This window comes from Pantherophis guttatus, chromosome 6, assembly GCF_059756535.1.
Source record: "Pantherophis guttatus breed Tessera chromosome 6, ASM5975653v1, whole genome shotgun sequence".
NCBI lineage: Eukaryota > Metazoa > Chordata > Lepidosauria > Squamata > Colubridae > Pantherophis > Pantherophis guttatus.
This window is the reverse complement of record NC_142068.1, coordinates 47066172-47091835: the sequence shown is the minus strand read 5'-3', so window position 1 is coordinate 47091835 and position 25664 is coordinate 47066172. Positions and strand designations below refer to the sequence as shown.

The following is a 25664-nucleotide window of genomic DNA, read 5'->3' as shown; positions in this document are numbered from 1 at the left end:
CTGGAAATCAGCCAGGGTTGATCCCCAATAGTTACTTCAGCTCAGGAATAACAAAATGATAATATTCTTTAGTTAATCTTCTTAGTTAGGTGATAACCAACACAATCTTGAAGCCGCTGTTGGATCTGGCCTTTAGGGAAGACCACAAAAGCAGTAATTTGATTTTTTTTCAGTCTATGTTCCTTTCTGATTTGCATCATTGCAGTCACTGGGAGTGGCTTTGAGGCCGGATGAAAAACAGTGACTGCCTCTTCATTTCCCTGGGTGTTTTTTTTGGGGGGGGGGGATCACTGCCAGTTTGTTATTTAGTCAACAATGGATTTAAGGAGATTCAAGTGAGAATATTATATTCAGAGTTTTGGATTTACAATCTGAGATTCTGGGTTATTGTCTTTCAAACTTTATGGTTCACTTACAAATGCATGAGTGTAGGTAAATTTATTAAATTTAATGCTATGGTCCATTACTGAACCTGAATTAACAAATATCCCTCCAGTGATTAATATTGACTTTCTTTGTAGTCCTTTCCTTCTGGCTCCAGTTAGCTGGAACTGGCCTTATCATCTAGGAATGTCAACTGGGGTGGGTCAGAATGTCAAAAACAATATTTCCTCCACTGAGATGCCAACTCATTGCAAAACAATTGATCTTAGCGACAGCTGTCCATTTGCAGCTAACTGTAGTTTTGGAAACAATACTTGTTGCTTGACTTGGACAATGTGATCTTTGATCTTGCCTGTTCCTGTTCCAAATAGGCCTCTCCAGAACTGGAAAACTATTACTTGCTCCATTAAGCCTGAAAGCTTCCCGGGCAGATAATTTAGTAACTCTCCTAGCAATTGGTTTCCCGAGTACCATATCTTTCTGAACAATAAACAGGTATAGTTAAACGGATTCTTCATTAACAGTCGCATTGCAGGACTCTCCGATTTCTCAGCTGACCACATTCTTCAGCACTGACTGCTTGATTTGCAACATTTATTTGATTTTCTTCGGCACCTTCACCACTATCTCCATGGGCTCCTTAGCTTTGTTGCGGTAGGCTTGGCGGATTATGTCCACAGCTCGCTGGTGTGTTACATTCTGTAGACTCTCCCCCTCGATTGCAACCAACTCATAGCCAGCCTAGCAAAAACAAAGAAAACAAGCATGGGACAAAAATGAAAAACGGCAAAAGCACAGCAAATTACAATTCTCACCCAGATGTTTCGCTCTCATCTGGATGAGAAGTGAAACGTCTTCAAAGAAAAACCAGAAATTCCAGTTGCATCTTGAAAAAGCACCTTTGGGATAGGAAATTAAAGGTTTTCTTAGTCTTAATTTCTGTAAGTTTCTTTATACTTGCATTACTTCCAGAGCAAGCAGAAAAGACAACAGGGTTAAAGATTCTTAGGTACAGGCCTTCACTAACTCAAACCCTGATTGTTTCCATTCAGCTGCAAATCTGAATTCACAGAATAACTTGATCAGCATTTACAATCTAAAGCCAAGAGAAAACCTACAGGAAGTGCCTCCCAGCCCTTTTCTGTACTGCTGACAACAGAAGGAGGGATCTGCTCACAGATGCCAGAGACTTGAAAAAAGGGTGCCAAGGCTTGAAACTGGGTTCAGGAATAGACTGGATATCTGTAAAGTCACTAAAATACTAGCATTACATGACCATATTGATCAGCTCCTGTTAATAAGTTAGAAGCTCTGGATTCTAGTGAAGTTTTTGAACTGCAAAGGGGTTTCACCTGTGTTTTTACCACTCCACTCTCATTCTCATCTGCCCTGGCAACCTAAGGCCATTTGGGGCTTTAATCCAAATCAGCATAAACCAAACCTGTAACCCCTAAAGGAAAGAGGCCTCCAAAAAGGAAAATCTAATTAGAACAGCCTGGTGGGCAGGCTAGCTGGCCAAAGCCCACAATGGGTCTTTGTCAACCCCCAGCTTCATTACGGAGGCCTTGGGAAATGTTGCACAGTGCCTTGAACTATGAGGGACCCTGAATGGCACAATGGGGTGTGTATGTTGCTAGGCCTTTAGTTACAAAGCACAATGAGGTTTGTTTCGGGTAGGGTAGGAATGAGTTTAAATGAATAAAATGGGCCAGGCTGTGATATGAAAGAATAGCAAAGTATTCAATGCGGTCACAAGAAGGAGGGAAGATGGTCAATTGTCCTCTTCAGTCCTTCAAATCTGAATCTGGTTCTACATAAAGTTTTGTTCACATTGTGATCATCTTTATCCTCATGCTCCAAGTCGGGATAGTCTGGATCAGGGGTGTCAAACTGGCGGCTCATGGGCCAGATGTGGCAGACGCAGGCCATGCCCACCCCGGCTCCGCAAAGGCAAAAAACGTCATGATACATCGCAATAAATCACACAATGCAATCAAATTTGACACCCGTGGTCTGGATGGTCCATATTTGCTGTGATTAAAGTATGGAAATCACCCCAGACTGAATAATCAAAAATAAAAATGACTAGTTCTAAAGTCGCTCTAAACTGTCTACTAAATTGATCCCTCTTTCCAACAGAGTTTTGAAGTAATTAATTTATGCAGTTTAATTGATAAAAATTCTTTTGAAACAAAATGAACTGTGCAACACTTGGAGAAACTCAAGCCTGTTACCGTCAATTTACAAGCAGGTGGTTAAAAATATAATTACTAAAATCTGTGCAAGGCTTACACCTGAGTGATGGCTCACTCAGATTATGTAAAATGGATGGCTGTAGCAGTGGGATAAGTTGATCATGGTTTTAGAGCATTTGATTAAGCTGCTGAAGAAAGAAACAAGGAGCATCTGGACCTCCTATTTGTCCATCTAGTAGTAATGACAGATCCCCATTTTCCCCTCCCTACTGCTTCAGCTACCTCCAGTTCTCCACTCAGAGATGCTGCTCCCCCAGGAAATATCTTCTCTATCTTCACCATTGGCTGCAATCTGGATTCTATTCCTCCTGAAATGCTGATACCTGGAAAACAAGACAGTGCTGTGAGTAATTAGGAAGTGGTGGCATGTTTGAGCTTCCGCAAATCCATCTCAAAGATTTGCAACAATATGGAAATAGTTTGTCATTGTCTTCTTCCAGGATGTTTTTTTAAACTCATATTCTGACCTGGGATTTCCTGGTAGTCTCTCACACAAGTACTTCTCAGGTCAGACTCTGTTTCCTTATGAGAGCTGTCAAGGTCAGAGAGGTGTGTAGTTTAAAAGATTCTGTACTAATCAGCAAATGGCAATCTAATTTCTTCCAAGCGGTTTGTCAAATGCAATCTAATTGACACCTACACCATTTAGTATACTTCTCCATAACCTTTTACTCTGGTAAACTAACCTTACTTTTACTATATTCTATACACAGTTTCATACCTCTCTCGCTTCTTATGATTTTATAAACGCCATCCAATTATGCTTCTTCAATCTTCTACTTGTTCTCATCTTATTCACTCTTTATACATTTTCCCCAAATCAATCCTCATTCATTCCCTTTATAAGACCAACTCAAAGTTCTTTTGTACTCAAGTCTCACTTTTGCATTCAGTCCATAATCATTCCGTACCCATTCATTTTTGGCCCTATCTTTGTTTATCACACTTCTTCAGTAACCCGTACTCGCTATGTTCCACTTTTGTTTTTTTTCTGATAGACTCAACCCTTATTTCTGCAAGTGGGCCCAAGCACCCTTACACGTAGCATCATAATACTTTATCTACTTGTTCTAGTTTTTCACCTTTGTGCATAGCTTGCAATTGTTCATTTTAGATTGGTTGGTCTGTGGTACATTAATTTTCAGCTCTACAGTACTCATTGCTTCATACAGTCTAACATTTGCTGAAAATCTTTTAGATTATCAATCCACACAGCATCATGTCTGCACGGAAAGGTACACATTTACTTTATTTTACTTCTATCATAATGCATTCACCACAATGAGCAGTCACTGTTCAATTTCATTCCTTCCTTCTCTTCCATAATTAAGAACATTATCAAAATGTTCCTCTTATTATGCAATAATATCTCATACTATTATTTTCTAACACTAATATATGTATTGTCTCATTAATATATGAAATATCTCATACATATATTTTTCAGTCATTGGCTGAAGACCATAAATCTGGTCTGCACAAATTTTGCTTGTTGTCACCTTTCAAACTCTTTTGAGTAGAATTCTACCAATTTTCCCCAGACATACTTTAAAAAAGTAATCCTGCTATAATTTTTACATTCATTTTTTTAACTCTTTGCTTTCTATAAGGGAACAATAACAGCATTTCTCTGACTTGGATGCAAGCTTCAAACATATTAAACAAACCACAAAGCCTTTCTATAACCAGGCCCCATCCATATTTTGACATTACTTCTATTAAAATCTGCAGCATTACAATTTTTTAAACATGCTTCCCATATTTATTACTTGTCACTTTTTAAGGACCAACCTTTATAGTATTTATTTCAATTGCATTCTTCAGCATGTCACAATCCCATACTGTAAAATAATTCACTGTCTCCAAAATGATTCTTCTAGCATTCCCAGTACCAACTTCTATCCCAACCATTTAATCATTTTTATTCTTAATTCCATTCACTCATTTTCACCCAATTCTGAAAGTTTTTGAAAAGTTCAGTCAAAATAACTTTACATGTTCCCCATTTCAGGGGTCTGTAACCTTTCTGGTGGGGGGGGGGAGCGGGGATGATTCTGCACAAGCAGCGGGTGCATGTATTTGTGCGTGCAACTCCATTTGCAAGTGACGGGTGTGCAAGCCCTCCGCTCACAAATGGAGCTTCGTACATGAGCATGAGCGCCTGCCACTCATGCAAATGGAGCTGTGTGCGCTTGTGTGCTCACCCGCCACTTGTGAAGCCCAGTTCTAAACTGGCCACAGCCCAGAGGTTGGGGACCCCTGCTCTATTTTGTTTAGTCTTAAGCATTATTTGCTCTCTTAGATTATATTCTTACTATCTTTTTCTCTCTATAAGCATTGCACAATCCCACTCTCTGCCCCCACCCCGGATTATTCTGTTTATTGGATTAGGTAAGTAAATATTGATTTATTATTGAAGTTCATTTGCCACTACAATTATTTTTCTATTTATGATATATATGCTTCTTACATGATCATGGTACCATCCAGTCTTAGAGTAAAAGATATCCTAATATTTAATGTTCCTTCTGGTTACTGCATTTCCTTTCTCTCAAAGGATGATTCAATGGATTATTGGGTTGCCCAGTATTCCTTATAGAAAATTCCACATGCCTCTGTTATCATTTTGTAAACTTTTTTACACTTTGTCCCAGCAATCTCTACATTGCCTTTCTTTACATCCACTTCCCATATTAGGAGATTATCTTTCTCATCATAAAAGTCATACTTTCTCTCCCTGGAGCTGTTTTACTTTCACTCTACTTTCACTCTTCCCTTTTCTTCCCTGTTCATTTTTCCCCATGATCCATCTTTGACTACTAAAGTAAGAACAAATGCAATTGTTACCAGTATAATAACTCACAATTTGCTACCTATTGGTGATACCAAATGTGATTAGCAATAGGTCTGTTTCTCTCCATTTCAATTTAGAGAGTTCTGCTTACCCAGAGATTGCTTGTTCTTGGATAGGCTGACAGTCACCAGTTCATATTCCTTCTCCTCCTTGTCATTGGGGCCATTTTGGAGCAGGTTCTCATCTCCCATTTCTGCTTGCATTACCTTGCTAGTAGCTGAAGTTTCCTTGAAGAGCTGTGAGAGCAGGGGCCTAGCTCTGCGTGGTCGATTAATAACAGAATAGAGGGTATCACTGGCAGGCAAAATTTCCCCGTGTGGTCCCCATGCAACAGCCTTTCTATGGCTTGATTTTGAAGAAGGTGGTCTCTCTCTGCCAGGTTGTCCATCTCCATGCTCCAGGGATTGTACCTGAGAGGTTACAGTGTGTAGGGAGCTCATAGAGGATTTTGTAGGTTTAGTTAGACTCCAATGGGGTTCTTTGCCACTGGCCACTGAGGAAGAGACCCTGTTGAGAATATAGGAATCCACTGGCACATCAGCAAGAGGAGTATAGTTTTGAGGTTGAGTCTGCCCATGTCTGGGAGAGAGCTGCAGCCTTCCCATGACATCCTTCAGCATCTCCTTGTGTTCTTCCTCCCCATTTGCCTTGTTGGTCATCACTGGTTTCAGAAGAAAACTACCCCTGAAATCTGTAACCAGATTCACAAGATAAAATTGTTATTATTTCCTTTTTCTCTTAGTATTATGAAAATTACAGAAGGGAACATGTCCAGTATCTGCTGCTTGAGCGTTTCTGTTGTGTAGGTCTTGGAATGAAAATTTGGCTCCAAATATTGGACATATAAGCATGTTGCTGTGTGTGTGTGTGTGTGTGTGTGTGTGTGTGTGTGTGTTCTCCCCTTACTAATCAAATTCAGATCACCTCCCTTGTAACTTATTTGGTAGGTAGTATTACTAGCTTATACCAGATATGCCAATAGTACTTCCATTCAACATTATTTCTGTCAATTTAATTGTTCTTTGAATTATTTTTAATGGCAGAGTCACATTGTTCAGAACTCCCATCTTCCTTTTTATTTTATAAATCCAGTTATTAAAAATATTCTCCTGCATAGATACAAATGCAGTGTCTTGAGATGAAGTGTGCACATTTAAAGTTGTGGACATACATTACATATGTATAATTTTCTTCAAATCTAGAATCCAAACTCTTGTGTTACAATTATAGGTAAACCCACTTGAGGGACAGGAGGGTGGAAAGGAAGTAACAGAAAAACTCACCAGGCACTGGAGTGATAAGATGTCTCTTTGGGGGTGTTTCATGCTGTGCTGGGCGGAGGGCAGGTGATCTCACTGTAGACATGGAGAAAAAAAAGAGCACTAAACATTTCAAAATGTGCTTATAGATGCTCTCCATTCAATATTAAGTAGATCCAGTACTAAGGCCCCACAAGTTCCAACTATGGCAGTGGCTGAAGAGTTGAAATTAAACTTTCACTATCTTTGATCACCATTCTATATAGACTTGGCTTGATATTACAATTGTTTATCCAAAAGGGAATCACATCTGCAGGGAAGGAAAAGAAGAGACGCATGTTCCCATTTTTCACAGATGAAGGAGAGAAGCAAATGCAGTAGACACAGGTCCTGAAGGGCAACCATAAAGCATTAAAAGGAGAGGGAGCTGTGTGCCCCATATACTGCCATCTCCTCCTTGAGTTGTTGTGCTGTAAAACTGTTGAAGAGACATTCAATGCTAATTTGATTGACTTTTGCACAAGGAATAGGAGATGGACATGGTTTTTTTCTTTGCCTCATGTAGGCAAAAGGCTTGTGGCTGCACTGCCAATCCAGACTGAAGAGTGTCTTCTCTGACATGGCAGTCTTTCTCATAAAACAGATCTTGCCAGGAATGTCTGCAAGGAGAGACTCAAAAAAAGAAAAAGAAAAAAGTCAAGGGCTTTGGTCACCTAGTTGTGACTGCCATCTTTCCTTTTTTTGATCTCTTTGAAAACACCTGTGGTCTTGTTTGCACTACAGGTAGTCCTTGAATTATGGCAGATTGCTTAATGAGTTACAGCATCTTGGAAAGGTTAATAAAAGAGTAAAAAGTTGCACGCACACACACACACACACACACACGAGCATGTGAGTGTGATCTGGGAGCTTGGCAGTAGTTTGCATTTACAACTGGTTGCCAAGCAGCTTGTGAACATGAGAAGATCATTTGCAATCTTCTCTGCTGGCTTTTCCAGAAAATCAGTGGGGAAACTGGCAAGGAAGGTTGCAAGCTGTTTCCAAAGGATTTCCCTCCATCCACAGGGCAGAAATCCTTCACTGGGCTGCAAAAACAAAACTAGGATTTTGAGAGCCAAGTTTATTTTCTGCAACCTGCCACAGAAGTTCCCTTCTATGCATAGACGGGAGGTGAACTCCTGCACTGGAGTAGAAAAATGAAGCCTGGATCCCAAAGATTCAGGCTTTGTTTCTCCAGCCCAGCACAGGACTTCCTTCCATTCACAGAGAAGAGCTGCCAAGCAGCTCTTTCGTTCTGTCCCAATTGTGGTTGTAAGTTGAGGACCAGCTGTATTTCTCAAGCAAAGATGTTACATATTTGAAATTGGCTGAACAAAGGGCTGTACATCATTGTATATTCTGAGATTTGAAAAGGCAATAATGTGAACACCATGATGCTTTGTAAGAAATAGTAACTGAGTTGAGGTTTTTATTTTCTTTACCTGGATTTTTAAAAAATGGCTAAATAAATTGAAATGTTCTTTTCCTGGTCACAAACCTTTACGTGAAGGAATCTTTTCTACCATGCATATCTGTACATTTTAGTTTATTTTATTTTTGTGCCATCTTTGATCAATGTGTTTTATTTGGCTGTTTTCAATTTCTTTTAAGTGTTGCTATCCACCCAGAGAATTCTTTTTATAAGATTTCAACTTTTTAAAAAAGCCATATATCCTAAAGTAGATAATCCTGAAATCCAGCCAATCCACAATATAAATAAACCCTGGGAGATGATAAACACAATTCTTACAAACTTCTTCGCCTGTTCTGCTTTTGAGTGCATCATAGGCTTCCATTTCCAGGGGCACAACCATACTGTCAAAGCGGCCAAGATCTGTAGAGGCAATCACATTTCTGAAAAAAAGGAGGAAAATCCTGGATCATTGATCTATAATGCAGATCATGAGTACCTAATATAGGTGAATAGTATAGGTGATATAATATAGGTGAATAGTATACCTAGTATAGGGCGAATATAACCACAATTTTAAGGAGCCCACATATAACATTATTCCATCATAGTTTCATAATCGTGATATATAAGACTATATATTCCATTACCTACGGCAGCAAAGGGTCATGTTGCCTAAGATAATGTCTGCAGACATTGTATAGGCATTATCTTAGGCAACATGACCCTTAGCTGCCGTAGGTAATGGTATATGTAATCTTATATATCACGGTTATGAAATTATGATGGAATAATGATATATGTGGACTCCTTAAAATTGTACAGGCATTATAGGCATTGTAGTCCAACACATGCTTGGGGAAGGCTATTAAATTGCTGAAAGAATCACAGCAATAGTTGTATCCTAAACATGTCCTTTATATTCTTTTTTTTGTGTGTGTGTGTGTTTGTGTGTATTTATATACGAAATTTACTCATAATACATACCCCGTTTCTCCTCAGGAAGTTCAAGGCAGGGCTTTCTCTCATTTTACTCTCAGGGCAGCCATCCTGGTGAGTTATATTTAGCTGAGAAGGAACAACTGCCCCAAAGTTACCTTGTGAGCTCTGTGGCTGGACCAGAAGTCAAACCTGGGTGTTTCTGGGCCATTCCAAAACTGTTAAACTGCTCTGGATGTCTGATCTTATTCTTACCTGATGTCTCGGAGAAGCAGCAACTTCTCAGGACGGTCAAGAATTGCCAGCAGTGGCCTCACCAGGTCTTCTACTCCACCTTCTCGAATGTACTTTTGGAGGGAAAAATGATCAACATCAAATATAGAATAGATGCTTTATTTGGTTATTCTGGTTTGGGAATTGTGTGAACAGCCTACTCCCCACTCCACAACCATTTTGGTTACCCTATCATTCGTGTGATGGCCACTTGTGTCACCTAAGACTTATGCTCCCTATTCAATAGTTTGACTTCAAGAATTCAGGGAATATAGAATTCCCACAGGCATTTAAGGGCCAACATTAACTCTATTAATAGAGACCAAGCAGCATTAAATATAGAATTGCATAGTTGTCTTTTCCCTTCATTCTCTTTCATGTTTTATGAATTTTGAAAACTAATGTCTTCCAATAACTTCCTACCGGTACTCTGGACATAAATTTCTACTGTGTATTGGTTCAAAGCTCCCTCTAATGGCTGTTCTATAGATGATGAGAAATGGGAGATGCCAGTAGTTTAAATGAAATTTCTCCCACCTGATCCCTCATCCCATGTGTTTGCTTAAAGGCCAAATTAAGCTGAGAGTTCTGGAATCTTCCCTGGAGGGAACAAGATTGTGGAAAGCTAGTTTAACCTGGTGAAAATCAGTACTGCCATTTGATTGGCAGGCTTGCTAATCTGAATAAAAGCTACATTTTTCAGAGGAGAATATTCCTTTGAATTATATATCTATTATATGGAATTTGACAATTGGACAACATAAATGGATTCTCCATGCCTTAACTATGCCCAAAAGACTAATATCAAAGCATTGGAAATAAAAATGTGGCCTCATTTATTCAGCGAATGGAAAAACTGATTACACTTGCCACCTATAAGTGGCTTGCCTAGAGACAGACTTTGGACAGGTGAGTATAATGAAATATGGAACTCATTTATACAAAATGCAACAAGTTAAAAGTGGATAGTTATGTATGTGTATTAGAAATATATATATATATATTATATATGAATAATAATATATGAATAATGTATATATATATTATTCAAATATATATATATATATATATATATATATATATATATATATATTTGAATAATATTTATTTAGTAAATATGTTAACTGTTAAAGCAATGTATTTTGTTTCTTTTTCACTTTTTAAAAAACATTTTTTAATGTGTTGCCTTTTTTCTTGAGAATGCATGTATTTGCACCATAATTTTCTGTGTGTTTGTTTTGTTCTTTTTCTTTTACTATTTAATTTAAATAAAAAAATAATTTTAAAAATGTTTTGCTAATTGAAAGCATCCTGAACTAAGGCATCCCCACACTATGTAAGTTTGTATGTGCATAGGTGTATATTTATAAAACAGGGGGCTCAGGATGAATCTCAAGTACAAGAAAGCAAGCCAACTATAATACCGTTCTGCAAGAAAATATAGAAAATAGAATATTGAGTTAAAGTTTTACAGCAGTGGTAGTTCAGCACAATTAGAGGACAGTACTTGGAAGATTGCTGGAAGTTACTGCATGATATTTAAATCAAAATCCCTTGGCATGCATGAGAGATGCTGCTTACTCGGGTGCAGTGTCGCAATACAGCTGCCACTTCATCTTCCATCAGCAGCTTCCTGGCCATGTCCTCAATGAGCAGCAAGTGGCTGTCGATAATTTTGCTGGGCTCATCGCCACTGTGTTTGTCAGATCCCTTGGAGCTCAGAGAGACGAAGGACCGGCCTTTTTCTGGAAAGGGTCACCAAAGAAAGCCAAGGAGTATACATTTTATCAGCACTGAACAAAACAAGTTGGCCCTGCTCAAACTCGGAAGTGCACAGCTACAAGTCACACACATGCTCCTTTATGCCTGAATAAGCTGCCAGATTTCTGCATGCAATTTCCAATAACCCTCTCACAAGAAATCCTCTCATGAAAGATTATCAGAGCACAGGATATGGATGCTCATATGGGATGGAATGATGCCATTTCAGTTTTGCAAGCCAGCATGAAAAAAACCAGGACACTAATGTACTGCCTGTGCCCTTACAAAATTGTGTGAAGGATTCAGGACAATTGTGAAGTTCATCTAAATTGTGAAGCTCTTCCGGAATATCCTCAAGTAAGGATTACTTATAATGATTCAGCTACCAGAGGAAAAACTGTTTTTGTCTATTATAGAAAAAAACAACAGCGACAAGTCTTGTCATGGAAGATGAATACGGTATGCAAACTAATGAAATTATAGCAAGTGTGACCTTAGATCACCAAATTCTTATGTTATAATAAATTGTTAGTATATGCTTTGGTATAGAGATTAGTTTAATTTATATTCTGCCCTTCCCTGAATGATTATGGAAAGGCAAGCTCTAAATGCTTTAAGCAAGTAAATAACAAATGTTGAATTTGCACCAAGCATCCCACACTTTCAAGCACACATATGAACACTACGCAAAGCACATGCTGCACTCCTGCTCATTTACCCCATTTCAGAGTCCGGTTCACAAATTGCTGGAGGATGTTAACTGCAGGGTAGTGGAAGAAAGACCAACAGCAAAGGGATTATGAATCTAATGAAGAAAGTGGATGAGCAGAGACTGATGTAGAGCTACTATACCAGGGGTGGGTTCTAAAATTTTTTACTATCGGTTCTGTGGGCGTGGCTTATTTTGTGGGCATGGCTTGATGGTCATGTGACAATTATTTAGGATTTAGCAGAGGTACTGGTCTACCAGGCTTTTAACTGCTTGCAGAGCTGTACCAATCTACCCATTTATTTTTTGCAGGCACTGGTCTACCCATTTATTTTTGCAGGCACTGATCTACTCATGTATTTTTGCAGGCACTGATCTACTCATGTATTTTTGCAGGCACTGATCTACCCATTTATTTTTGCAGGCACTGATCTACTCATGTATTTTTGCAGGCACTGATCTACTCATGTATTTTTGCAGGCACTGGTCTACCCATTTATTTTTGCAGGCACTGATTTACTCATGTATTTTTGTAGGCACTGGTGTACTCATTTGTTTTCTTTTAACACTGATCAGCTGTAGGGCGGCCCTTTGAAGCCCCACAGCAAGAATTTAAACAGTTTTTTTCCCTCTAGCCATCAGCTGAGACTCAGGAGGCAGCAATAGATTGCAGGTGGGGCCAAATAAAAGGTAAGAATAACGCGGGGGGTGGGGGGGAGCGGGGGATGGGGGTGCGCGGGGAGCGGGGGAATTATAGCAGAACTGGGCAGGACCGGTTTGGTGATGTCATATCATCATATTGTCACCACTACTGGCTCGGGAGAACCGGCCAAATCGGGAGGAACCACCACTGAACTATACTGTACTATATATCATAGTACTTGTCAGTCCATGAAAGATATATAGCCAATAGTGTTTTCTGAATCCTTGGAGAAATCTGGTTGTCCAGATTTTTGCAGCTCATATCTAGTAGCCCCTGGAGTGCAGTTAATTCTAAGCTAGCTTCTGGAACAGAGTATCTCAACCTTGGCAACTTGAAGAGGTGTGGACTTCATCTCCCAGAATTATACCTCTTTAAGTTGCCAAGGTTGAGAAATGCTACTCGGGAGCAATATTTGCCTCTCATTTTGCATTCTTTTTGCAAATGATGCTTGTAAGTCTGAATTTTTTTACTGCCACCAATTGCATCAGAAGTCCAAGGAAAGCAATGCTATTATGCCAAGATACAATTTATCAAGATACATTTTGTCAAGTGTGCATGAGTTAAATGAAAAATATTTGAATAGGATTTTAATACCTTTCTCCAGACATGATTAACAGTCTATTTGTATACCAAGGACCTATTGATCCAAAGTCTCCAATGCTTACTTTAGCTCTTTAGAAAATTTGGAAACTGAAAACTGAACCCTGAAAATCCTCAGGGTTTTGTACAACCTATGATCTGAAAAGCTCCCTACCCTTGGCTATTTGTTTTAAAAGCTCACTTTTTATTACCTTTCTCTCCTTCAGACTGTGCAGGTAATTTGGACTTCCTCTGTGATTCCAAGGATCCAGTTGTTGAGCTTGGCCTCCCTAGTCGGGTGCTCTTAAAGAATAGGTTCATCAGGGTTTTGGAGCGCTGGAGAGTGACTTTCTTCTCTGATGGTACCAGCTTCCCTTTCTTTCTTTGATGCTTTTCCTCTGGGGGGAAAAAATCCAGGAAATTAAATCAGATGATCACAATTATAGGAAGAACATGAAATCTGAGTCTTGCCTCCAAAGCCCTCAAGGCACTATCATTTCAACAAACTATTATAGCTACAATTTTGAAAGGTGATCAGAAAAATTGGTTTGTGGATGGGGGGGGAAGGGAGGGAGGGAGGGGAAGGAGAGGGAGGGATAATAAATTAGTAATAGAGCCAAAAAAGTAATTGAATGTTTATGTGGTGTTGCCTTATGAATAATCTATCATTGTAATATAAAATAGAGGTAGACATAATGGTTTAGGGACACATACCACAGATGGTCAGATAGCTCTGTGATCGCTTAATGGGCTGACGGGGATGGCTGAGCGCTAGAAGAAGAGCCATTTTGGGGGATGGCTCTGTGATTTCCTTGCTAACAAATGTCTGGTGCTTCCTTAGGTGAAAAGACTCTTTGAGGCTTTCTGTGCGAATGGCCGTGTCTTTTAGGATTTTCATGGGCTGCACAATCCTTTGGGTCTCTGAGATCAGACTCCCTGAAAAGAAGGCCCCATCAGGCAATGGTTCTGTCTGCATAGCGGTCTCTGCCCTCTGTGACGAATGGCTCTGAACTGGCAATTCTGTGGAGATGCCAACATCAACCATACAACCTTCAGCTGAGCTGGAAACTGGGGCCATAAATAGGCCATTCATAGAGCTTAAGGGGGTCCCTGAGGAATAGGATGACATGGATGAGCTGGATTCAGAGGTTTGGGACAGCTGCTGCAACTGGCCATTGGTCACTGCAAAGAGAAAGTAGAAGTTAGGTGTTAGGAGATCTCCAATATACAACAAATGCATAGCTGTTGCACATATTTCATGTATTTCATTGGTTTGGTTTTCCCAGCACTCAAGGTGCTACATTTTGCTTAAGGAAAAAGCACATGATTTTCCCAGATAATGCAAGTATTGCCATTACTACTGCTGCATTCAGGATGTTATGTGAGTGCCATTGATATCTACATGGTATTGTGGAATATTTTGATTTTAATAACTATCATATAGGTATCTATCTATCTATCTATCTATCTATCTATCTATCTATCTATCTATCTATCACTATCTATTCAGTTTGTATATTGCCTCAATCACAGAAACAGTATTAGAATAAAAACCATAATATAAGAATAAAAATAAACAATGATACCCACTGATATATTGATCCTTGATATTGCAAGGATGTCTTTAGGTTAAAGAACTTACTGAGATGTGATAGCTGGCCATCATAAATATCTGTCTGTGCAACACAGTACCTGTTCCTTGATTCATATGTGTTTCTTAATGTGGTACCATTTATGTACAAAGGTAGGAGAGCAAAATAATGTTTTCTGAAATCCAAGAATGAAATAAATTTGCAGATTGATTTGCATCCCTTATTCTTCCTTAACAAAGCAACACCCTCTCCAGAAAAGATGCCTTACATCTGTTGAGCCAGCAGTACTCAGCCACCATTTCCTTGTATGCCGGGAATCTCCCTGTTTCCTAGAAGGGAGGGAAAGAAGAGATGCAATATGTCATGGGATCATTTGCTGCCTGCAAAACAATGTGTGAAAGCTTAAGAAATTAACTAAGTGGAGAAACACTGAGAAATGCTTGCCCCATGGTTAGGTCCTTTTCTAGAAGAAATTGGATCTGCTATGTTTGAAATTCTAAATCCCAGAGCAATTTAAGGAGGGAATTACTTGCCAAAAGAAATTCAGAGACATTTGGAGTCAGAAAGGGATACTAGAAAACTTAGCTGGGTGAGATTGTTGGTCTACACCTATTCAGAACTGAGGAAGTTCTATCTCCTCTTAGCAACTATCATTTCTTTAATAACAATGACAGTCTTGAGAATGGGATGTAATCTTAGTCCTTTTATGATTAATACCCCTTACTATAACTTTTTTTTTACTTGGGAAGATATCAGCCTCACCTTAATGGTCAACATGATGTGGGTCTGCCCCTTTAGCACTTCCACTGCCCTGCTATGGCTGATGTTATCAAACTTGACTCCATTGGCTGCAAGGACTTGGTCACCAACTTTGATTCCATGTTGCTCAGCCAGCCCGCCAGGATCCACTCTGGGAATGATACAACATCGAACAAGCACAAGGGGGGCATTTGAAAGAAAGATCAGGCTTTTCCTGAGCAAACAAGGTAGGAGCAGAAGAAAATGGCACATTTTAAGAATGGGAGAGAGCAATGAAAAGAAATAAAATGTCTATATTAAAATGGGAATGCAAGGTTTTCTTCTGGCTTTCTCATAGCATTCCACCAAGCTTGGTGTCAGTATTCAATAAATAAGTGCTTTTCAGTCTAGTGTTCTCCAGATATATTGGACAATTATGGAAATCTCCCACTATAAACACCGGTAATTAGCAATAATGTGAGTTGTAATTCCGCACATCTGGTGAACATACAGGTTGTGGAAGGCTACATAACAGCCTGCATATTTTTTTTAACAATCAGTGTGGGAGACAGTAAACATTTGTTTCTGATAAATTTCCTAATATTCAATATTTTATTGCGCAGATGCTTTAAGTTAATGGTAGAAGATTTGGATAAATAAAATTCAAGCTTATACAGTGCTGAGTATGATTAGATACCAAATTGTATCAGACTATGAGCTATGTGCTTATAGATGTGTGTTCCCATCCCTGACCATGAGGATGTGATTAGTAAACCAAAAGAACATACAGTTCCTCTTGAAGAAATTGGGCTGAAAGAAGACCAAGGGATAAAGTTTTATGGGGTTAGGGTGGCCTGTGCGAATGCTGTAGATATATTATTATGGATTAAGTGATTAAACTGATCATCATAATGTCTATCTAACTTTTCTATCCTCTAAGGAGTGATTTATATTCTAAGTTAATTATAGGGGGTAGGAGAAGCCTTAACCCAAATCTGTAATTGCAATGGCAGTTATGATCAGGTTTTAAATGTTTTGTTCTCTCTGAAGTCCCAGTTTGGATCATCCCCCGGAATGCTTACTATTTGCAAAGACAGAATATCTCCCATTGAAGCTAAACAGAGTTTGAAATGTGGGGGGTGGGGTAGTCTATCAATTCAGCCTCTAACTAACCGATCTAGATCTTGGGCACTGCTATTTTGCAACAGGCAATTTACTTCCCTGAAAAAGAAACATCACAGTTAAAGTGAAGTTTGAATCTAACTCCAGATGTTATCAGGATCTGAAACACTCAACAGCAGAAGGCTCTAGGAAGAACAAGACTCACTTGGAGACATAGATGCCAAGACCATACTCCTTCCCTCCACGGATATTAAAACCCAAGCAATAATCATCAGATGTGGTATAGAGATGGACGATGCGTCGCCTTCCTATCTCAGAGCTGGTATCTGAGGGACTTGAGCCACTCCTCTCCACAATCAAACGCCTGTTTACCACATCAACCCTGTGAGAGGTAAAGAATTAAGAAAGAATTTCTCCTAAGCAGCTGAAGTCTTTGAAGAGGCCTGCAAACTGCCCTTTCACCATTTTGTTAGATAACTCATTCCCGCTTCATGGAAGTGGATGCTATTTTCAATCATGACTGATCAAAATGCAGGAGCATATCTGGCTGTGGCCCTCAAACTTTATAAATAGTCCCCTTTTGGCATATGTAACTCCCTCCCTCCTATTTATATAATCAGTGCCCAACACATCTGGATTTACACTTTTAAAGAGAGTGTCTGTTTTCCAAATATATTTGCACCTTCAACCTTCTAGAATTCCAGAAGAAACTCATTTTTAAAAAATCAACTTCTCCCTATTAGATTGTGGGACTGGTGCTTAATGATATTCTGATGCCCTCAGAAAATCTACCTTCTGCTCTTTCGACAATTGCCTGCAGATGGAGAAACCAAGCAGCAGTCATTCAGTAACTGAAGGCTCTGGCTCTCTGCATGGCAGAAAAAGGCAGTGGGAGCAGGAGCTGTTCCTGCACTTCTGTATGTATAAAACCAGAGCAGGAAGGGAATACCTACGGTTTTATTTATTTGTATTTACAGTATTTTTAAAATTTACATGGTGACACAACCTAATGACTTCCAGTGACTTTGAAGATGTGACTAGTCAACATATTGGCAGGACTCCAAATACGAGGGGGGAGGAAGCTGTAGGCAATGAAACAGAGCATGACTGCAGCCTCATCCTTACAAAGGGGAAAGAAACGTCCTCACAGCTTGCCAAGCTAACTGAAGTTGAGAAAACTTTCCCATGAGGTGAGCAGCAATAGGTCTAAATAAAATCAGCACTTGGTGAAGGGATATTTAGCAACGGATAGAAAGTAAAAGAACTTACAGGTAGTGTGAGAGCCCCCACAAGGTGGATGGTTCGTTGAGGTGCTTCCAAGAAAGAGGCAGCACGCAGGAATGCAAACAGTTGAAACTTTATTTAAAGATAATGCAGGTAAAATGAGTTCCCTGGCATGGAGGCATCCATGCCTGGACTGAGCCTATGGATTAGCCCCAAAGGAAGCTAGAACAAAAAAGAGCTAGAGGGCAGCCCCTGAGCAGGGGTTTTTATAGGGACCTCTGACCCCTCCCTTACCAATGGGATCAAAGGTGTTTCTTTACTTCCATCTGGTGGCCTTTTAAGAAACTGCCATGGCTGGCACAAAAACTTCTAACAGGTAGGAAGAAAGGGTAGAATGGAATTTGGATGAAAGGGAAAGAAACATAACTTCTAAGGAAAATAGAACCCTTAAAATGTCATTAGAATATGAATAACTTAAAATATGTCTTACAGATAGTCCTGGACTTACAACAGTTCATTCAGTGACCGTTTAAAGTTACAACAGCAAGCAATGAAAAAAATGACTTATGACCATTTTGCACACTTATGACCATTATAGCTTCCCCGTGGTCATGTGCTCAAAATTCAGACGCTTGGCAACTGACTCATATTTATGTCGGCTGCAGTGTCCTGGGGTCATGTGTTCACCTTTTGCAACCTTCTGACAAATAAAGTCAACGGGGAAGCCAGATTCACTTAACAACCATGCTACTAGCTTAACAACTGCAGTGATTCACTTAACAACTGTGGCAAGGTAGCTCGTAAAATGGGCAAAATTCACTTAACAAATACCATGCTTAGCAACAAAAATTTTGGGCTCAATTGTGGTCATAAATTGAGAACTACCTGTATGTTGTAAATAAAATTGTTTTGCTGAATGAATGTGTTTATTTTCTAGTTGTTGCCATTACTAAATGACAGCAGGCTTTCCCTCACTTGGTGCCTTCCAAAGTATGACCTTCAATTCCCATTTCAATTCCCAGAATTCCTCAACCATATTGTAGTCACTTATCTGAACAGTATCCAGACTAGGGAAGGTTGTACTAACATATGAAGAGCAGTGGCAGTAGCCAAGAGCATTAGTGAATTGTAGTAAATTGTTGTGGCAAAATAAACCTTTTCCTTATTAGTGATTTATTTCTACAGTGATGACTGAATAATAATATAAATTATTAATGCAGGAATCAATGATAAATTGCTCATCTGGAAATATTCTCTCTTCAATACAAATAAATATTTTCAGATATTCAAATTCAATACTATTTTGTGTTTTAAATTTAGAGTGTTTTGAATACTAATTCGATTTCTAATTTTCCTGCCATTGTTTTTACATTACAAATGAATTCAAAGGCTTCTACTATATACATGTTATTTTTGTTAGTTGCATGTTATCACAGAGCATTGCCTTTTACCTATTAAGTGAGCTTACATACTAGCTATTATTGCAAGACATTGTTCAAGTATGATCAGAGCAAAAATTTATCCATTGTGAGTCAATTCCAAATACACAGTTGAGAAAGGATAAGGCTAAAACACAGTTGTGGATGAGCTGAGTGTTCCATGCCAGTGTGAACTCTATTGGTTTTATGACATAGAAATTGAGACTCTAAATTTCCTCTGAAGTCAAGAAGTTCAAAAACTACTGTAATACACCAATGCATATCAATTATCTGTATTGCCCAATATTAAATAACAGTGCATTTCAAATTACCTATCAAATATTAACTGCCTGATATCTGGTACTGACATCATATCTCATTTTGTACCATATTCTGGTGTTAAATGGGGCATTGTATTCAAGTTTCCATGTCCCAGAGAATTTTCAGAACTGATAATTTTATTTTAAGTAAAATGTCACCAAGAAATTCATTCTGGTTTGGACTTCCCCTTTCCCAATATTCTCATCACAGGTGGGTTTTTTTTTTTTTTTACCCAAGCTTATCAATTCCCAAGGCATGGTCTGAGGATATGTGACACACCTGCCTTGCTAAAGGTAAGGAAGTTAGTATCCAAATAGGGGGATTACTTGGGCAGTATTTGTATGTTTCTGTGAGTTCCAATGGGCTCAATTTTTCAGCCAGCTCTCAGAGAGCATGATTTATCCTCTTTCATCAGTTTCCCTTTTTCCTTTTATTAAATTAGGTGGTTGTCCGCTACCCCATATATAGCAATAGCACTTTTTTTTTAATTTTGATTTATATGCCGCCCTTCTCTGGAGACTCAGGGCGTTTTACAAGGCGTTAAGCAATAGCCTTCATACTTATGTATATTTTATACAAAGTCAGCTTATTGCCCCCACAAACCGGGTCCTCATTTTACCTACCTTAGAAAGGATGGAAGTCTGAGTCAACCTTGAGCCTGGTGAGAATTGAACTCGCAGTAATTGCAGGCAGCTGGAAGCTAAATACTACCTTTAACAGTAGCATTAGTCTGCTGTGCCACTCAGGCTCCTATAACTTAGACTTATATACTGTTTTACAGTGCTTTACAGCCCTCTCTAAGCGGTTTACAGAGTCAGCATATTGCCCCCAACAATCTGGGTCCTCATTTTGTTGATCTCGGAAGGATGGAAGGCTGAGTCAACCTTGAGCCTGGTGAGATTTGAACTACCAAATTGCAGGCAGCCAGCAGAAATAGCCTGCAGTACTGCATTCTAACCACTACACCACCGCGGCTCTTACAGGTATATAATCTTCATATCCTACCTTCACATTACACAAATAAAGCTCCCCTTTAACCATAGTTTTAAAGTAATTCATTTTGGAAGAGGAAGTTTAACCCAGTAACCTCACATCTTTTTGACCTTTTCCTCTCTGGTTCCCTATCACAGTTCACTTTAATAGCATTTCCCTGCATCTTAGGAAACCTGATCCCTTGGTCACTGCTCTTCTGAAGCCAGTATGTTTGTCTGAGTCAGTACAATTGTGATTTTGGGGTTATCCATGGTTGAAAACAATGGGTATAAATTGGCAATGACAGTTCAACTTACCATGTAGTCTTTTCTTTGGAAAACTTTATCCCTGGCACTTTGCCCATACGTCTCACAACCATTCGCAGCCTGTTATTCCCTGTCAGGACCTTGATGGCACTTCCCATTGTAATGTTCTCCAAGCTCACACTATTCACCTCTGTGATTTTATCTCCAACACAAAGTCCAGCCTGTTCTGTTTATATTAAGCAGAGAATGCTCAGCATCATTGATTGTCTTTTTCTGTGCTTACTAAAATTAAAGAACTACTAAAACAACAAAGAGACAAACTACAGCAACTTATTAACATCAAAATAGATTAGAACTTTGAATTATTATCCATTCATATATAGTATATTGCAGGGCACATAGTATGTTACCCAAATATTACTTTTTTGGGTTATCTCTTATATAAATATAGTCAAACTGTAGGTTTTTTCAAGTATTTTGAAATAAATGTTTTTTCTTTACATTATCAAAATGTTGATTGTTCATGATAGTCATAAGCATGTGAATCCTGACATATTATCATATTTTCCAGAACATCACTACAAACATTCTAAAATGTCAGATTTAGCAATATGATATACTGTACAAAAGAAAATATCTGATGAGTGACCTTTCAGCGACATTATTTTTCATTTTGATTACAATATCCAGACACATGTACTGGAGTAGAAGCGACTAGCATTGAACCCAGAATATATATTTGTATTAATAATTTATAAGCAGATTGTTGCCTGGGAACATGGAAGCCTTTTTACTGACCTGCACTGCTGCCCTCCTCCACTTTGCTGACAAAAATACCCAGGCCATGTTCAGAGCCCCCACGCACACTGAAACCCAGCTTCCCGTCTTTGCTCTTCTCCACTGTAATGGCATTGATAACATCACTCTCATCACTGTTAGCTGTGAAGGGAATATAAAACAAAATACTGTAGTAATGAAGGTATAGCTTCAAAAAAGCTCAATATGCTGGCATGCCCAGTGGATGCTTAATCCTGCATCCAAAACACAATCTTAACTCCATAGACAGAAAATCAGGAGCAATGTTTAGACATCTTTCTGAACTATGTGCAGATTAGCCTTTTTTCAAAATGACATACCAGTTTTAAGAATAATAGTGAAATAGGCTGGAGCCAAAGGCCACAGACTGTGTTATAAATTTCAGACAAATTACTTAAAAAGTGAATAAGCAAGACTCCATGGCTGCTGAATAAGATCAACCCCCCTCATGAGTACTATAGATTTTGTTTTGAGGTAAGACACAAAAAATTGGTCTAAATCCTGAAATAGTTTTACAATTACAACAATACCTCATTCAATTTAGAGGGAAAAAAAGAGAAAATCCTGCTTCTATCCATTTATTACCACTTGTATTATTTTTATAAATACTCCAGAAGGTGAACATATCCAACACTTCTGTCTCCAGCCCCCCAACAATAACCCTGTGAGTTGAGTTGGGCTGAGAGAGAGAGTGACTGACCCAAAGTCCACCAGCTGCTTTCATGGCTAAAGTGGGACCTGAATTTATAGAACATTCTAGCCTGGTGCTTTAACCACTAGACCAAACTGGTTATCTATTTGTCTCTCTCTCTCTCTCATCTCTCTCTCTCATCTATTATCTCTATCTCTACCTCATCTATATCTGTCTGTCAGACTTCGATGCTATCTCAAAATAAATGAATTTCCAAACTGCCAATCTTTAAGGAAATCTTTTCTTTAATTGAGCACAGCCACCAGATCATGACTCGATGCGGACAAGACTGACCTTTTGCCCCCCAATCCCTCCCTTTCCGATCCCCAAATCTCTGCTTCTCATTGGCTATCTTCCAAGTCATTCTTCAGACTTCTTGTCTCGTCATTTCCCAGGAATGTCTCCCCCCTTCATTTCCACGACAACCCGACTTCAAAGGGATTTAGCAGGCAAAAGTTCAGAGCTTATCTCTCTCTCTCCTCTGCTCTCTATGCCAGCGTCGAAGCACTGACACTGTCTATATATCTATAATTATATATCTGTCTTTATAACTACATATAATTTATATCTGTATCTGTATATTTGTCTGTCTGTCTGTCTAGCTAGCTAGCTAGCTATCATCATCTCTCTCTCTCTCTCTCTCTCTCTCTCTCTCTCTCTCTCTCTCTCTCTCTCTCTTTCTCTCTGTAAAGTTGGTCTTGAGCCATTCCTTGATTACTACAGTATATAGGGAGACTTAGCAGTTGTCCCTTCATACATATTTTTAAATTTTCTATTAGATCAAATTTTCTCCCCAAGAACATTTTAGATGTGTAGGATGATAATACTTAGTGCATCTGTTGAACCTGTAAGCTTGGAGTCTTGGACTGACAAAATTCATAGTCCAGCATGGATGGGTGTAGATAGTTGTGGAAGGCCATATATTAAAATTCACCACAATATTTAGAAGATGGTCATGCTTGATTACTGGAATGAAATCTTTAAACCATATTTCTTTATTATCCCAGTGATATGTGTACATAGGAAAGTAGAGTAGAAGTCTATCAATATACAAGTGATATGTATTTGTGGATAAAGGTTATCTATGTTACACAAATGCATAACTGGCAGAACTTTTCATGTTGTCCATTAAAACCATGACTGGATGTTTTTAAGAAGAGACTAGAAATGAAATAGCATAGGTTCTCCTGCTTGAGCAGGGGGCTGGGCTAGAAGACCTCCAAGGTCCCTTCCAGCCCATTCATTCATTCATTCATTCATTCATTCATTCATTCATTCAAAAGGATACTAAACTTTGAAGACAAGCTGCTAATAATATCTGCAAATGTGATTTTCATCTTTGCTGAACATTCATAAACTACATCAGAAATCAGAGCTTCAGATATGAGAAATGTCATTTGTGTACTGTGGTCTCCCCTGTTCACCCCAAAAGTACCTTCTAGTGGTGTGTTGATAAGAATAACTCTTCCCATAGGCGATGATGGGTGGAAGTTTGGATTAGTCCCATTCATAAGACGATTCTGCCTGCTCAGCAAGAGCAGGTTAGCTGTGCTGATGTCACTGCTAGAGTCCTGAGAATGAGCAGGATAAAAAAACTCCTTCGGGAAGGAATCAGAAACATTAGCCATGGCAAGATCAGACTTTGGTTGCTCATGAAGAGACTTTCAAGCCATCTGATTCTACAGATCTTTTGGAGAAGCACGCCTTGTTTTGGGTGATGGAAGAGTCTGTTTTCCTCATGAAGGCTCACAGAGTTAGATTTTGGCCCCTTTGGTTGTTTTCTTCAGAGGAAAAAGTTGTTGAGCATATTCCAATGGATCTTGCTATTAAGCATGAGAATTCATTTTGCTGAGGAAAATTGTATGAAAATACAAATACAAAATACAAAAAATATAGAAAATGTTCTTATCTTTAAAATGGAGGATTTAGATAAAACATCTTGCTTCTCAGAGGGCTTGATTGTGATTTGCTCTTAATTCCATACAGTTGTGCTATATTAACAACAAATATGTAATTAAACATACATACATACATACATGTATATGCATACACAAATAAACATTTATATACTGCTCTACTTCAAAAATTTCAGATTGAGATTGGAAATCTATCTACAAGGAGAACTTGGAAGAAATTACACTGAACCATGTTGGGTATGAATTGTGAGAAAATATGATTACATTGGTTGGAATCAGGAAAATAAATCTGTTTGTAGGCTAAAATAACTTCATTTTGTGCCATTTTGGAAGCCTAGTCAACAAGTCATCCTTCAGCTTTTTTAAACTTTTAGGAGAGAATAAAACTTTTTGTCATTTTCAGTGTTGAGAAAATCTTCTACGAATTAAAATGTGTGAGTCAAATATTAAACCACTGAATATGACTTAGGGAGTAAGACAATGGCTGTATTCGCCCAATGCATTAAATAGTTCTGGTTAAAATAGTTAAAATGTTCTAGCAGTTCTACAAAATGTAAACTTTGTTATTTTAAACTTGGTTTTAGTTTGGTTTCTTGGTTTAGCATATTGTAGAAACTCAATTCATTTGATTCCTTGTATGAAACATTGTCCAAATCCAGAAAACTGATTCATTCATCAGATTATACAGGGCTATCAGATCCTGTTGTAAAAATCCAGATGATAGTTGATAGAGACAGAAGGCTGAACTGATTTTGCAGACCAAATTCAGTAACCCTCAGCTGAGTGTTATGTGAAAAGCAGTTACCATAAAGTAAAAAAGAGTCTAATGCATAGTCAGCATTCCTAAATCATTTGCTATTTGGAGTAATATGGTGGATGCATCATTTTATGCTCTTAGACTTAGAAGCAGACATATTACTGGAAATCAACATGATGAATGGACAATTTCAAAGTAGCAAAATTATTGTGTAGCAAGGAATTTATATGTAGAACAAAAAGCAAAGAGTAATGAATAAAACTGATTCAGAAAAAGATAATTAAACTTAAAACTGAAAGGAAGATGGGGTCAGATTCTTTCCTTTCCAAGATCACAGTCAGATGAAGAAGTTAAACAGAGCGCAACTTTACACAATCTGGTATTCTCCAAATGTGTCAGGCAGGAATTATCCAAGATTCCAAAAGTTGCAGCACATACACATCTGTCAGGTTGGGAAATGAAAGTCTAGTATACCTGTTTACTTTATGAATGTAGCATTAGGTATATGGCTTGGAAATTTCAAGCAAATCTGATAAGCTTCCATAGTTTCATATTCATATTGAGACCAGAACATAATTCTAGACAGAAATTATTTCATTTGTTCATGATTACATCAGACTACCCTGACATTTCTATAGTAAGTGACTGAGATCAGTGCAAATTTA

General features: G+C 38.6%; 1 protein-coding gene across 2 annotated transcripts; it reads right to left on the bottom strand.

The window, feature by feature from the left end:
- Window positions 1-836: 836 nt before the first annotated feature.
- Window positions 837-24074, bottom strand: PDZD7 (PDZ domain containing 7). Of its 2 annotated transcripts, none has more exons than XM_060682860.2 (15): window positions 23762-24074; window positions 21618-21758; window positions 20871-21045; window positions 16824-17000; window positions 15521-15731; window positions 15027-15087; window positions 13881-14348; window positions 13379-13564; window positions 10996-11159; window positions 9397-9488; window positions 8542-8645; window positions 6777-6848; window positions 5585-6184; window positions 2862-2962; window positions 837-1125 (listed from the first exon to the last, which is right to left on the bottom strand). In XM_060682860.2, the coding sequence occupies exons 1-15, from the start codon at window positions 23952-23954 to the stop codon at window positions 979-981; spliced, it is 2892 nt and encodes a 963-aa protein (XP_060538843.2). In that variant the 5' UTR covers window positions 23955-24074; the 3' UTR covers window positions 837-978. The 2 variants fall into 2 exon arrangements, with proteins under 2 accessions (XP_060538843.2, XP_087728962.1); XM_087872836.1 differs by having other exon boundaries at window positions 15521-15668.
- Window positions 24075-25664: the final 1590 nt, after the last annotated feature.

Excerpts from the sequence above, each read along its gene's own strand:
- PDZD7 (XM_060682860.2), bottom strand. The coding sequence starts at position 23,954 with ATGGCTAATGTTTCTGATTCCTTCCCGAAGGAGTTTTTTTATCCTGCT. Across the intron at positions 15,088-15,520 it reads ACATCATGTTGACCATTAAG|GAAACAGGGAGATTCCCGGC; the intron begins GTGAGGCTGATA and ends CCTCCCTTCTAG. Across the intron at positions 9,489-10,995 it reads TATTGCGACACTGCACCCGA|TACATTCGAGAAGGTGGAGT; the intron begins GTAAGCAGCATC and ends TCCCTCCAAAAG.